A 15,228-nucleotide genomic window follows, 5' to 3' on the forward strand; every position below is an offset into this window, starting at 1 on the left:
TACTCTGTTTTGGGCTACACAAACGAAACTAGTTGAAACGTTATGCATCAGTTCATTCAGGACCAAGTTAATATTTGGTTTTAGGACAGATTAGCTTTTCTGAATGGCTGCTTTAAATATCTGGGATATTGCTTGGACAATATTTTAGGTTTCCAATATATTAGGAAAGATATTTGTCTTTAAGGGTAATAACAGAATCTCCAAGAACTCCCCAAAGCAACAAGCAGTCTAAAGTACCTATGGCCTATGGTTGTTGTTGTTATCATTGCCAGAGACTACTGTGGTTGTCGTACTGAAATCGTCTATTGTCCTACAGGCAGGAGAAGGCAATTAATAGTTTTCCAAGAGCAGGTTTGTCTAGCCATGTTAGTCCTTTTCAAGAGAATAGAGCAGTGTTTCTCAACCTTGGCTACTTGAAGATGTCCGGACTTCAACTCTCAGAATTCCCCAGCCAGCGAATGCTGGCTGGGGAATTCTGGGAGTTGAAGTCCAGACATCTTCAAGTTGCCAAGGTTGAGAAACACTGGAATAGAGGCCTGGGTTCTCAGGGGTTTATTATACAGTTCTAGTGATGTTAAAGGTAGAGGTAAAGGTGGCTTAGTGGCTATGACGCTCAGCTTGTTGATCAGAAAGGTCAGCAGTTTGGTGGTTCGAATCCCTAGCGCCGCGTAACAGAGTGAGCTCCTGTTGCTTGTCCCAGCTTCTGCCAACCTAGCAGTTTAAAAGCGGGTAAAAAATGCAAGTAGAAAAATAGGAACCACTTTTGGTGGGAAGGTAACAGTGTTTCGTGCCCCTTCGGCGTTTAGTCATTCCAGCCACATGACCACGGAGACATCTTCAGACAGCTCTGGCTCTTCGGCTTTTGAAACAGAGATGAGCACCGTCCCCTAGAGTCAGGAACGACTAGCACATACTGTATGTGCGAGGGAAACCTTTACTTTTACCTTTAGTGTTAGTCCCCTTTTAAAATCCACCTGCAATGTCTCTTTAAATAACTGTTCATAAGCCTGTTCCGATTAAAGCAAGATAGGCAGCAATTACATCCTAACCTTTCCCAATTAAATTCTACTTTAATGCAATAATTTGTGTCTTTCAGATCTGCAATATTATGCCAAGCAGAGTACATTAAATCTTGAAGCCTCTTGAGTTTCTTTCATATCACAATGACTTATGCAATTATCTAAAGATGTAGCCCCCCCCTTCCATCCCCCTTCTCCCTAACTTCCAGTTGGATCCCAGCTCTAAGGAGGGTATTGTTGTAATAAGTGGAGCTATTGACCCATCAGCTTTAAATATCAATGCTTTGCCCTTGCACTGACCATATATTAAGTGGAGAATGAACATCACTGATACATAATTTTTATATTCGTATCTTGATGGTTGGGTGTCTCTTGAAGAATGTTGCTCAAAAGAAGAGTCAGTGAATTCTAAATTTAAATCTGCCTTTTAAAGAATGCTTAAAGGACATAATGTGTTCCTTGTGTTTTGTACATCCTTAAAAAACAATGATACTCAAATATAGGATGGAACAGATACTGATCTCCATATCCTTCAACAAAGAGGTGGAGCTTTGGGAAAAGAAGTATGGTTTAGCAGAGACAAAGAAGAGAATGATATCAGAGCCACATGGGAAAGGATCTTGAAAGGGAAGTTGACAACAATGTTATGGTCATACCTACCTAGATCCTACTGGCTGCTACTGAGTTCTGGGATAGCATCCTTTAAATCAGAATAACAGAGTTGGAAGGGACCTTGAAGGTCTTCTAGTCCAATCTTCTGCTCAAGCAGGAGACCCTGTACCATTTCAGACAAATGGCTGTCCAGTCTCTTCTTAAGAGCCTCCAGTGATGGAGCACCCACAACTTCTGAAGGCAAGCCATTCCACTATTTTATTGTTCTCATGATCAGGAAATTTCTCCATAGTTCTAGGTCTGTTTCCTCCTTGATTAGTTTCCATCGTTTCTTGTCTTACTTTCTGGTGCTTTGGAAAATAGGTTGACCCCCTCTTCTTTGTGATAGCCTCTCAAATGTTGTAACACTACTATCATGTCACCCCCCCTCCTTCATTTCACTAGACCAGACAAACCCAATTCCTGCAACCGTTCTTCATGTGTTTTATCAATTCAGACAGGTTGGAATAGATGTGAAAAGGAGAACAAAGATGATCTGGAGCCTGGAAACTAATTCTTACAAGGAATGTTTCAGGGAACTGGGTATCTTTAGTCTTGAGAAAAAGACAGCTGACTGGAACATATGGTAGTATTCTTGAAATACTTGAAGGATGCTGGGCAGAAAAAGAATTCTTTTTTTTAACATTCCAGAGTGTAGAGCATGGGATAATGGACTTTAGTTACTGAAATGAATTTTTGCTTACACAATGTGTAATTCAACTTTGGAACTTACTACCACAAGATGTTGTGCTGGCTACCAACTTGGCTGCCCTCAAAAAAGGGTTGGACCGATGTACGAAAATCATATGGCTCAATGACTATTAGTCTTCATGGCAGTGTGGCTGCCTCTGAAGACTTAGTCATCTGCTGCAAGGTTAATAAACTTCCTTGGGCAGTTGGTCGGCCATTGAGAGAACAGACTATTGGTCTCGATAGGTCACAGGTCTGATGCAGCTGGGCACTGCTCGTGTTCTTGTGTTCCTAAAGGGAAACTTTGATTGAGTGGAAGGGGGAAAGAAAACTTCACCAGCTGGAATGAGGAAGAGAACTATTGGCCTGATTTATTGGGGGGGGGAGAGCAGTTATGAAGTAGCCAAAACAAAACTGCACTGAAAGGCATTCCACTCTAGATGTGAGTAATGGTGGGGAGGCTTGAAAAGGAATGGAAGGAAGAGCAGCCACTAATCATTAAACTTAATTTAATAAGCATAAACCTTAAACTTTCCAAAATCCTGGAATTGATGTGTGTCAAAAAAAAAAGTCAAGATGGTTGTTCATTCAATGCAATTAACACTTCACTTATTTTTTTTGTGCTTCTGACAGGTTAATTGCATTGTTGTGGCTGCCATTCTGATATTTCTGACTCAACTCTGCAGACACCCCTGATCCTTCTCTCTCCCCCCCCCCAATCTCCCTCTCTAATATTTATTTACATTGATACCCTGTTTGTTTCTTTCAGGAGTGTAAGATGGCATCCCTAGCATTCCTTCCTCTCATTCTTACCCCAAACACACACACACACACACACACACACAGATACAGACACAGACACACACACACACAGACACAGACACACACACACAGACACAGACACAGACACACACACACACACACAGACACACACAGACACACACACACACAGTGAAGTTGACCAGGCTGAGAGATACAGATTGTCCCCAAAAGAAGCACTTCCATTTATACTTGAGGAAATGATGCAACTTCTTTGAAGGGCCAACAGATTACCTTTAAGCCTGCCTTTGAAAGCAGCTGCATTGTTATTTTCCAACTTGCAGAAAAAGCTGAAAATATCAGAACATGCCGTCTGCATCCTTTTCAAAGTATGCACAGCCCTTCACTTTTTATTATTGTTATTTTTAATTATCACCTTTTTGAGGACTGGGGGGGGGGGGTTGGACTTAAATGGCACCAGATTATCCAGCCATCCAATTCAATAACTGGCATTCCTGAGTCTTTTCACCAAAATTATTACCAGTCCCACCTGGGCATGGCGAGAACGGTGGGGGCACTCTTTGCATGCAAAGTACACCAGGAACTTTCCCCCCATCAAGACCTCAGCCATTTCTCTTTGAAACCCATGTAGCACTTTACAGAGGCAGCTTCCATCCGACCCATTGCAAAGTGGGTGGAATATTTTTTCCCCTTTTAGGGCTTGGTTTCAGCTCTTCAAGTGGAGGTTTCATCAAAATGCCTGGATTGAATAGAGCTGAGAGAGGGGAGAGAGAGGGGGGGGAGAGAGAGCTACTGCACAATGTGAGAGGCGGGTAATATGCCCATGATTATTCATGGGTTGGCTTTCCAACTCCTCCCCCCCCCTTCCTACGGTATCATAGCAACCATGGTGCTGCAAAACCTATTTTAAGAACAGTAACTTTTCACTGAACGTGCCTATGAGGTAGAGTGGGCGAACTCAGCCTATAAAAATTGCGCACTGGGGAGCTGTGTGGCAAGCAAACCAGATCATCATCATCATCATCATCATCATCATCATCATCTTCTTCTTCTTCTTCTTCTTCTTCTCCTTCTCCTTCTCCTTCTCCTACTCCTTCTCCTTCTGCTACTGCTACTCCTTCTCCTTCTCCTACTCCTACTCCTCCTCCTCCTCCTCCTCCTCCTCCTCCTCCTCCTCCTCCTCCTCCTCCTCCCCCTCCTCCTTCTGTCTTTAAATTGCCATCAGCGATTCTGAGGTGAATTTGGAGACCCTTAATGCCAGGGCATAAACATCAATTCCCGAACAGCAATTTCTTTAAATTGATTTAAAGGAATTGCTGTTCAGAAATCGATGTCAATGTTCAGTTCCCTGGAAATTCTAGCTGAAATAATAACAAGGGTGAAGGAATCTTGTATCAGAGATTGCCGAAAACCCTCATCATGCCCTATGCTCATATAGACATTAGGAATTGAGCTGGATTGGCTGAAATGTCTTTTTAAAAAAATTTGGTTGGCCAGAGTAAAAGCTTTTGAGCAGGAATGTCAGGGACGGAGAAAACATATGATTAATTCAAAATAAGAAAAGAATGAACAACCCTCACGAGCTCGCTTCCTGTAACCCAGTAAATATTTATTTCACAGAACAAAGAACAACAGAGTTGGAAGGAACCTGTGAGCTCATCTAGTCCAACCCCCTGCCTGAGCAGGAGACCCTATGTCATTATAGACAAATGACTGTCCAGTCTCTTCTTAAAATTCTACAGTGATGGAGCAACCCACAACTTCTGAAGTCAAGCCATTCCACTGATTAACTGTTCTCACCATTAGGAAATTCCTTCTTAGTTCTAGGTTGCTTCTGTCCTTGATTAGTTTCCATCCATTGCTTCTTGTCCTGCCTTCAGGTGCTTTGGAGAATAGCTGGATCCTCTCTCCCTCTTTGTGGCAGCTCCTCAAATATTGGAACACCCCTAAGATATTCATTGCTATCCATGTATAATAGTGATTCCCAGAAAGGCACCCGCATAAGAATATGATATTTGGGGAATTTGTGAGCAGCACACAAAATTCTAATTAATTCTGACAAAAGTTTCCTGGGAGGTATAACATTGGAAATATTATTTAACATTTAAAGTGCACAAAAGAATAATGTTCAGAAAATTTGGGAAGCTCATTATGGAGAAACACAAGGATAATTCCATCTGTCAGCATATTAAATTCTTTGTGGATTATTAGGTCTTCCAGGGTTTTTTTTAAGTACCATAAGTAACTGTAGAAATGAATGTATCATCTACGTGCTACTTTTAACATTGCCAGAAGTAACCCTTTTTATTCTTAGTTTATATACACAAATACAGATGTTTCTACTGTATGTACAGAAAGGTTAATCTTATTAGTGTCATACATCTTAGCTTCTCTGCTTTGTGGAAATGCCAAATTTCACTTTAATTGTTGCCCAAGAAGGAAGGAACAATAGCTGTTATAGGGAACTGTCCCAGGTGCTGACAGGTCATCTGTTATTAACAAACTACTACTAACTCATCCATATCATTGCATACACTTTACTAATGCAAATAACATTGACTTAATCTTGTAAAAACAGACACAAAGTATTTTCCATAGGTTCAGGATACATTTTACAAGGGAATTGTTATCTTTAATCCTGTAATCAGAACCAAAAATCCTACAAATACTAAAACCTGCAAATAATAAACAAAACAATTGAGTTAACAAAACTAGTTTAACCACTCCTGTTCTTTATGTAATTCTTTGACCACTCTAGACATTTTTTAAAGCTGTGGTTTACTAGATAATCGCTTTTCTTTTAAGTAGCCCTTTCTTCTGTGAAAGAACCCTGAGACGATCAGATCTTTATGAATTGCCTCTTTAAAACTTAACAGGAAGATAGATGGCAAAGCAGTTCTTACATTTAAGATAAGGACATATCTGATAGGTATAAGTAATTATTTACAAATAATCACCATGCTTATCAAATCTCGGTGTATCAGAAAACCTAGTGTTGTCCAGAACACACACAGAGATATCACAACCCCTCCATCCAGCACATGTGATAATTAGGTGTCACGGTTTGGAAATCATTTTTGTTTTAATAGCACAACTGCAGGTTCTAAAAATGCAGAATATGTTACGTCTCCTCCAAGCCCCCAAACAACAATAAAATGGCAAGCATGTGCTTATAGAAGGAAATTAAAACAGTACATTCTGATCGAGATGGATTCTCCTGGGGAATAGGAAAGGGGCCAGATAAAGTCAGAAATTTGTCTTCAGTGGGAAGAAAAATTGCTTGAAAATTCAGTCCCCTTGAAGCAGCATGTAATTTTGGTTAGGAGTACTTTGGGTTTATCAGATGGGCTCTTGGAGTTGAAATCTTGTTTCTTCTTCTTATTATTTTTTGTGTGCCTTGTAGACAACAAAACTCTGGGTTTTGCTCTTTGTCACATTAGTAGCATATAGTAAAGTGTTGGATAGCTGTTTGGGTTTTTTGATCCCCCCTCCCCCTTTTTTAATAGCCTCTTCCACTGAATTTTGCATGCCATGACTCCTCAAAACAGAACTGAATTCAGAGCAAATACTAGTAGAATAAAATCCTTCTTTGTGAAGTCTCATTTTTGCTAGAGATGATAAGAGTGATTGTTCCACACATTTGGAAGGCCTCCCCACCACCCAGCATAATAAATAGAGCCTGATTGTATGTTGGTCCATTTCAGAAGGAGCTATACTTTCTCTCAAGTGATAGCTCCCAAGGAAATAAGGGCCTTTGGTGCTCTCTGAGCTTGGCTGATTTTTTTTTTTGCAGATGTTTCATTACCCAAACTAGGTAACATCAAGCTAACAATACAAACAAGCTAACAGTAAACAATTCAACCAAAGCACCTCCAATACCACTCCCACCAACATTGACAAAGCCATTAGAATAGGGGTGTCAGACTTGTGGTCCGTGGGCTGGATGTGTCACATGCTGATCACGTCCACCCCCGGTTTAGCCAAGAGGAAAAAAGTCACGATACATCACATGGTGACGTGATGCTGTGAGTTGGACACCCTGTGCACTATAATATAAATTGAGAACTTAGACTTATATAATGCTTTAGAGTGCTTTACAGCCCTATCTAAGCGGTTTTACAGAGTCAGCCTATTGTCCCCAACAATTTGGGTCCTCATTTTACCCACCTTGGAAGGATGGAAGGTTGAGTCAATGTTGAACCTGGTGAGATTCGAACTGCCAAATTGTGGTCAGTCAGCAGTCAGCAGAAGTAGCCTGCAGTACTGCACTCTAACCACCGTGGCTCAAACTGTCAGAGTTTATTGCAAAAATTCAAATCCAGAAGCACACACAGATAACTGATGTGGCAGGATTCATTAACTCCTTTATAGACCTGAGAATAGATGAATAGATGTACAATACCAACAGGTGGTTCTTCCAAGTAAACACAAGGCAGGAGAGCTACAGGCAAACACAAGCAGTTAGCTTCATTTCAGCAGACAAGCCCAGACAGATTGCTAGTTTACTTCTCAGAGCAGCAGACTGCTTAAGTTTCTGTTTCAAGTCTCTGCACAGACTCACATCAGTTTAAGCTCCCACTGGCTGACTTAGTTGCTATGCCTATTCATTGGCTGACCTTGTTCCCATGTCTCTCCAAGTCATGTATATTTTAACACAAGCCACATTCCTTACTAGCACTGATGATGTCACCTAGTTTGGGTAATGAAACATCTGCAAGAAAACAAGCAAGCTAAGAGAGCACCGAGGACCCCCTCATTGCAATCCTGAGCTAGAAACCTTCTCCTTTATGGGTCCCAAGGAAGTCCCTGAGTGTTTTCCCTTAAACTCTTCTCTTAAGGGAGGCCCCCTTCTGATTCAACATTATAGCATGGAACATGAGCTTAAGCCATCATGAATGGTTGAACTAATGCCAGAATGTCATGGTATCCTAGATTCTGAAGGGAAAACATGCACTGCTGATGGTGCCACAAGAACAATGCTGAGTGACCCCTCATCCCCCCCATGCCAGGCATTCACCTCAGAAGAGATGCAACAGGAACATAGATCAGCCACCACCAAGGCCGCCTCACTTGGCGAGGAGCTGCACTCAGAAGAACTGAGAGAAGATCCAGGTATTGGCCTTTCCTTTCCACTGAGCTTCACCTGAGTCACCTTAAGGCCATGAGAGGGTTGTAATAGGGAATGATCCAAGCTCTTTGCAGAGACGGCAAAGGTGTTTAATTCTTGGTTAGTAATCCATAGTAAAGGGACGCGGTGGCTCAGTGGCTAAGACACTGAGTTTGTCAATCAGAAAGGTTGGCAGTTCAGTGGTTCGAATCCCTAGTGCCGCATAACGGAGTGAGCTCCCGTTACTTGTCCCAGCTTCTGCCAACCTAGCAGTTTGAAAGCATGTAAAAATACAAGTAGAATAATAAGGACCACCTTTGGTGGGAAGGTAATAGTGTTCCGTGCGCCTTCGGCATTTAATCATGCCAGCCACATGACCACAGAGACGTCTTCAGACAGTGCTGGCTCTTTGGCTTTGAAACTGAGATGAACACTGCCCCCTAGAGTCGGGAATGACTAGAACATATGTGCAAGGGGAACCTTTACCTTTTAATCAATAATAAAACAACTTCAGCTGATTTAAGAGCACCATTAAACCATCAACACTTGGGGGGGGGGGGAGGGAATTTAAAGAAACTTAATTGATGTTAGGATCTAGTAGTGACCTGAAACGGGAACTGCATTTGGCTCTGCAATTTGTAATAAAGAAAGTTAGATCAGATTTGGATTAAATATAATAAAGAAATTTGCATCCTTTGCCTTATGAGCCTTGGTGGCGCAGTGGTTAGAGTGCAGTACTGCAGGTTACTTCTGCTGACTGCCGGCTGCCTGCAGTCTGGGGTTTCAAATCTCACCAGGCTCAAGGTTGACTCAGCCTTCCATCCTTCCGAGGTGAGTAAAATGAGGACCCAAATTGTTGGGGGAAATATGCTGACTCTGTAAAACCGCTTAGAGAGGGCTGTAAAGCACTGTAAAGCGGTATATAAGTCTAAGTGCTCTTGCTAGTGCTACAAGCACATGACTAGACTGCATTCATTTCATGTGCTTGTAAGACGAAGGATGCTGTATACCTTCGAACCATTATCAAGCTGGTAATATTTTAAATTCCATGTTATTGCTGATGGTTTTTATGTGCTGAAGTTGTTTTATTATTAAGACAATGGGAATTATTTCAACATGCCCTCTTTAGAATAAGGCTTCATACAAGCATGCAGGTATGTGAATGAAGGCATCATGCTTTCCCGGAGATTGTATTTATAAAATAATTTTCCTTGCATGACACTAGATATGATTTGCCGGTTGCAACCAAGGTGTAGAATTTTAGAGTTGGGATACTCATTAGAGGTTTCTTGGAGTTATTTCTGCTCGGCAGAAATGATCACATGGATAATATAGACAGGAACTTCTCATCACTGTCTCAAGGGCTGAACAAGGACAACTGATGGGATCAAATCAGTGGTAAAATCCTCCGGGTTTGGCCGAACCGGCAGGGATGATTGGCATCAGTTCTCCGAACCGTCAAAAATCCCTGGTGGCCCTGCCCACGCCCGCCTGGTTGTCCTGTCGCCACTCACCTCTTTTGGTCGCTCGACCCGCCCACCCAATCCGAACATTTCTCCCTCCGTTCACAGCAGAGCTGCTGCAGCCTGTCCCTTTAAGGTAGACCCAGGGAGAGAGGGGTCAGGGGAATCATAAAGGGAGCAGCAGCTTTGCTGTGAACAGAGGGAAAAACGTTTGGATTGTCTCTGCCACAGAATTCAATGTTAAATGCAGCAGAGACAATCCAAACGTTTTTCTCTCTGTTCACAGCAGAACTACTGCAGCCTGTCCCTTTAAGATAGTCCCCAGGAGGGCGGACCATAAAGGGAGCAGCAGCTCCACTGTGAATGGGCTCATGCACACATTTTTCCTACCGGGTTCTATGGGCGTGGCTTGGTGGTGGCAGGGGCATGTGACTGAGTGGGCGTGGCCATGAATGGCATCGAGTTGGCCATACCCACAGAACCGGTAGTAAAAAAAAATGAATTTCACCACTGAATCAAGTCCCAAGCTTGTTTAAACAAAGGTGGTGATTGGTTGAATCAACAGTTTTAAATCGAAACATCTGCCCTAGTTAGTACATTTGCCAAATCAAGGGAAGATTGCTAAAATAGGGAAGAATCATCTGTTGATATCTCAGTGTGGAAATTAAACTTGCCATCTCCTTGCATAATCCTAGCAGATTATGCACAAATCTTCAGCCCTGTATTTTCTACTAGGATTTGTGACCTTCTAGGTCAGAGGTGGGGAATGATGGCCGCTTTATGACTTGTGGACTTCAACTCCCAGAATTCCTCCCAGAGGAATTCTGGGAGTTGAAGTTTACAAGTCATAAAAGGGCCATTGTTTCCCACTCCTGTTCTAGGTAGTGCTACACCAGGGGTGCCAAACTCACGTTGGATGTGTCACGCACTCGCCATGGCCACCCCAATTTAGCCAAAAGGAAAGAAGTCACAATATGTCGTGTGATGACGAGTTTGACACTCCTAGAGCTAAACTAGAGCTTTTGACACCCCAAAAGCTAAATTATCAACCCCTATGCTAAACTATCAAGCTCTGTCTGTGTAATTCATTGATTAGTCAGATGCTATCTTGTTTATGTATACAGTATTGTGTTTTAATGTTGTTATTTGTTGGATATTGTGAGCCACCCACAGACAATCTGGAGTTGGGTGATGCCAAAATCTAATAATATAAATAATTAAGTAATGAATGGCCAGAATTCCAGGTGGTTTAGGATTGGTCAGACTTGCAATTCAAATTGCATGTGGATTTTTTTCATGCTTTTCTGGCAGATTAAGGAGTATAAAAATATCTCCAGTAACTGGAGGTTTCAGGTGTAGTTGCCCATCTATATGACTGATGAATAATTCTTTCAATAGCTACATAAAACTTTCTTTTAAAATATCCACCAGCGTGAAAAAAATGTATGCTGAGTTATTTCTTTTCAACTATTTGCCACCTTAAAGTAGTAATCCTGTTGAGCTTTTTCTCCTAAAAGGTAATGTTAAGAAATATAACCATAAATATAAATATTAAAAAGGACAGTCATTCAACCACTGAATGATATGGAGGAATAAACCAGGGTTGGCAATACGTTTTACCATCGGAAGTGTCGTATTTATTTAAGTACTTGTAGTATGTCAAGTTTTGCCATTAAAGTCCCTACTCCTAATAAAAGAAAGAAAAGAAAAATTGATTTAAAGTCAATTAAAGAACAAAGTGGCTTTTAAAAAAAAATTAAAGCAGAGTCAACAGAAGACACCAGCGTGGCAAATCCAAGTAAAAGTACATGAAGCAAGGTCATAATAACTCTCAGAAAAGTAAATATGCTGAAATTTGGAAATGTGGCTTCAGAAGGAAGGATTTTATAGCAATGACCCAGAGAAGCAGCAAAGGAGAATGAAAGGAAAAGAGATTGGACTATGGTATCAAATCACTGATCTGAAAGATCCTTTCTGCATGAACTTCTACTTTATATTTTAAAGATTTTTTTCAAAAGAAAAGGTGAACTTTTCAACTTTCTGAAAAAAAAGGGGCTGCTGGGTAAATTCTCAGAACCTTACCAGATTGGTTCCACCACAAATGCGCGAATGACAAAAGCGCGCCTGACTAAACCGCGGTGACAAAACCGCGCCGACAAAACCGCGCAACGAAGGAGCGACGAATGAGCCCTGAAGCGCGCCGACAACAGCGCGCCGACAGAAGCGCGCTGTAACCTAACCCTAAACCTAACCCTAAGCCTAACCCTAACCCTAACCCTAAACCTAACCCTAAACCTAAATCTAACCCTAAACCTAACCCTAAACCTTACCTTAACTTAAATCGCGCTTCTGTCGGCGCGCTGTTGTCGGCGCGCTGTTGTCGACGCACTTTTGACATTGCGGTTTTAGTGCCGCGGTTTTGTCGGCGCGCTTATGACGTTCACGCTTTTGTCGGGTCACGTACCAGATTGTCTTCAAAACCTACATTTTTCTTCTGATTAGCAGGTAGAGCAAACCAATGAAATCACTCTGCCTTGAAGCAGGGTACCAAAAAGGATCGTTTCCTGCTTGTACCTTCTTTGTTGTACTTCCTTTGTGTTTACCTCCCCCCCGCCTTGGGTTTGTTAGCCGCCCTGAGTCCCTCAGGGAATAGGGCGGCATATAAATAAAATAAACCTTCAAACCTTCAAAATCTTCCTGCTTAATTGATCGGGTTTACATTGAATTGTGTTGGTGAAAGATTTCCACTACCTTGACATTTCTCTTTCCTTGTCAACTCTGTGTCAATACATTGAGTTATTTACTTCACGTTTTTTCTTTAAAAATTATTATTTTTATCTATTTCTGCACTCCCTTGTCATTTATCTTTAGCAACATTCCATAAAGTTGTTTCCTAAGACAACTAAATATTTCTGGGCAATGTCTATGGTGACTCTGAGTCATCCAGGTCGTGGCTATCCCAAAGGTGCATTTTCAAGAGGCAACTGGACTTTCTGTTTTTTTTCTTTGAAGACGTTTTGCTACTCATCCAAGAAGCTTCTTCAGCTCTGAACTAGAATGGAAGGATTTATTTCTGGGGCATGAGGGCTGGCAGCTTGATAGCATACAAGGAAAGCCCTTTCCCCCTTCCCTAGCAACTTTGACTTCGGTGGGATGGAAGAAAGAAAGGAAGAAAGAAGAGAATCATTTCTTGTACAATGTAAATTGTAAGCCTGGACTTCAAGGGTGAAATTAATTTCAATGAAATTCATCACTACAAGTTGGAAAGCAGCTTAAGAATTTCTTTATGTTTCATTGAAGGGATGGAAATAGCAATAAGTGTAAGAGAGGATGATGGGGGACAGCAGAACTTGATGTTGTTAATCATAATTGGAATCCTTTCTCGTTTGAAGCCTTCCTAAAATAGACGCAAAAGCTAAACACTGAGTATCAAATACTGTATTTTGTATAAGTGTTGTCTTCTATAAAGTCAGTTAAAAGTCAGTGTGTTGTAATGCAGCCCACCCATCTTTTGGGGCACCAGAGACTTGTTGCATGGAGAGAGGTCTTTCCACAGTGCTGTCAGGCATGGAAGCCTTCTTTTCCTATGGACCTTCAGGCCTGCCACAATTAATGCTATGGGAAAATGGGAGGGGAGATTATATGAAGTACGGGAGCTATGTAGTCTAAATAACATTCCTTTCTCAGAGAGTCAAGGACACCCTGCCCTGCACCTGGGGTGGTGTGACTGGGAGGCATCTCCAGTTTTGGATGGTGCCTGATTGGACCATGCTGGGCAGGGACTTGAATTTTCACTTTGGTGGGGAAAATCTGGAAGTTTTCCCAGATGTGCCAATATGGCATCTCTAATAAAATGGAACTTTGAGGAAACTCAAGCTTCAAAGTCTTCTTTAATTGGGGGTGTTACTTACCTGATAGGTGCATTTGTTAAGTCAGGAGTCGGCAAATTTAAACACTCAAAGAGCCATTTGGACCCATTTCCCACAGAAAAGAAAACACTGGGAGCCACAAAGGTCCTAACTGGAAGCCCCCTGTTCAATTCTGGAGCTGACCAGAAGTTCAGTTCCCCCACCATAGAGTCTCCTCCTAGCGCGGCATACTTTTTCCTCTACCTGTCATAACCAAAAGCCCTATCAATTGTGGAGACAACTGGAAAACCCTCCCCTTTCCATAGAATCTTCTCCTGGCACACTGTGCTTCTCTTCTCCCACCTCCACCTCCCCCCCCCGGAAGCTCCTCTCAAAATTGTGGCTCCGACTGGTGACAGAGCCGCAGCAGAGGGATGAATGAGCCATATGTGGCTCCAGAGCCACAGTTTGGTGACCCCTGCGTTAGGTGAATCACAGCAGTTGTTAAATTAGTAACACAGTTGTACAGGGAATCTGGCTTCCCCTTGGACTTTGCTTGTCAGAAGGTCGCAAAAGGGAATCACATGACCCTGGGGACACTGCAGCCGTCATAAATGTGAGTCAGTTGTCAAGTATCCGAATGTAAATCATGCGACCACGGAGATGCGGCAAAGTGGGGAAAATGATCAAAAGTCACTTTTTTTCAGTGTCATTCTAACTTCTCACGGTCACTAAATGTACTGTTGTAAGTCGAGGACTACCCGTATAGAAATCTAACAAATACATCAATAACTTAAGAGGGAGGACATGAAAATATTGCCCTTAATTTTTTCATGTAAATTCTTCTTTCAGTTTTGCAGAAGTAGGAGAAAGTAGGGATAACCCACTGGAGATCTAAGACAGCATTTTGACCCACCATGGAGAGTAGGCTGCCTTTAAAAGAAAACTCAGTTCAGCTGCAAAAAGAAATGTCACGAGGAAAGTTCAGCTATGCGGAAATGTCTATGGAGATTCTCAGTCATATAGGTCATCAAAATTGTTTCAAAATTGCTTTTTATAAAAGGCAACTAAACTGGTTTTTGTTTGTTTGGTTAGTTTTGAAGAATTAGTTCCCCTTCTCATCCAAGAAGCTTCATTGGTTGTTACAACTGATGAAGCTTCATCAGTTTTCTTCTTCATCCAAGAAGAAGTTTCATCAGTTGTCTTCTTCATCCAAGAAGAAGTTTCATCAGTTTTCTTCTTCATCCAAGAAGAAGTTTCATCAGTTTTCTTCTTCATCCAAGAAGAAGTTTCATCAGTTGTCTTCTTCATCCAAGAAGAAGTTTCATCAGTTTTCTTCTTCATCCAAGAAGAAGTTTCATCAGTTTTCTTCTTCATCCAAGAAGAAGTTTCATCAGTTGTCTTCTTCATCCAAGAAGAAGTTTCATCAGTTTTCTTCTTCATCCAAGAAGAAGTTTCATCAGTTGTCTTCTTCATCCAAGAAGAAGTTTCATCAGTTGTCTTCTTCATCCAAGAAGAAGTTTCATCAGTTTTCTTCTTCATCCAAGAAGAAGTTTCATCAGTTTTCTTCTTCATCCAAGAAGAAGTTTCATCAGTTGTCTTCTTCATCCAAGAAGAAGTTTCATCAGTTTTCTTCTTCATCCAAGAAGAAGTTTCATCAGTTTTCTTCT

The 15,228-nt window shown here is 41.6% G+C and overlaps 1 protein-coding gene across 1 annotated transcript in view; it reads left to right on the plus strand.

Annotated features, from left to right (window-relative positions):
* The window catches only part of PHACTR3 (phosphatase and actin regulator 3), a 296,494-nt gene that overhangs the window by 142,474 nt on the left and 138,792 nt on the right, over nucleotides 1-15,228 (plus strand). The window contains exon 4 of the mRNA XM_032218616.1: nucleotides 8,073-8,252. Within this exon, the coding sequence (XP_032074507.1) occupies nucleotides 8,073-8,252 (180 nt within the window). The remainder of the gene's footprint in view (nucleotides 1-8,072; nucleotides 8,253-15,228) is intronic.

Source organism: Thamnophis elegans, chromosome 5 (assembly GCF_009769535.1).
Source record: "Thamnophis elegans isolate rThaEle1 chromosome 5, rThaEle1.pri, whole genome shotgun sequence".
NCBI lineage: Eukaryota > Metazoa > Chordata > Lepidosauria > Squamata > Colubridae > Thamnophis > Thamnophis elegans.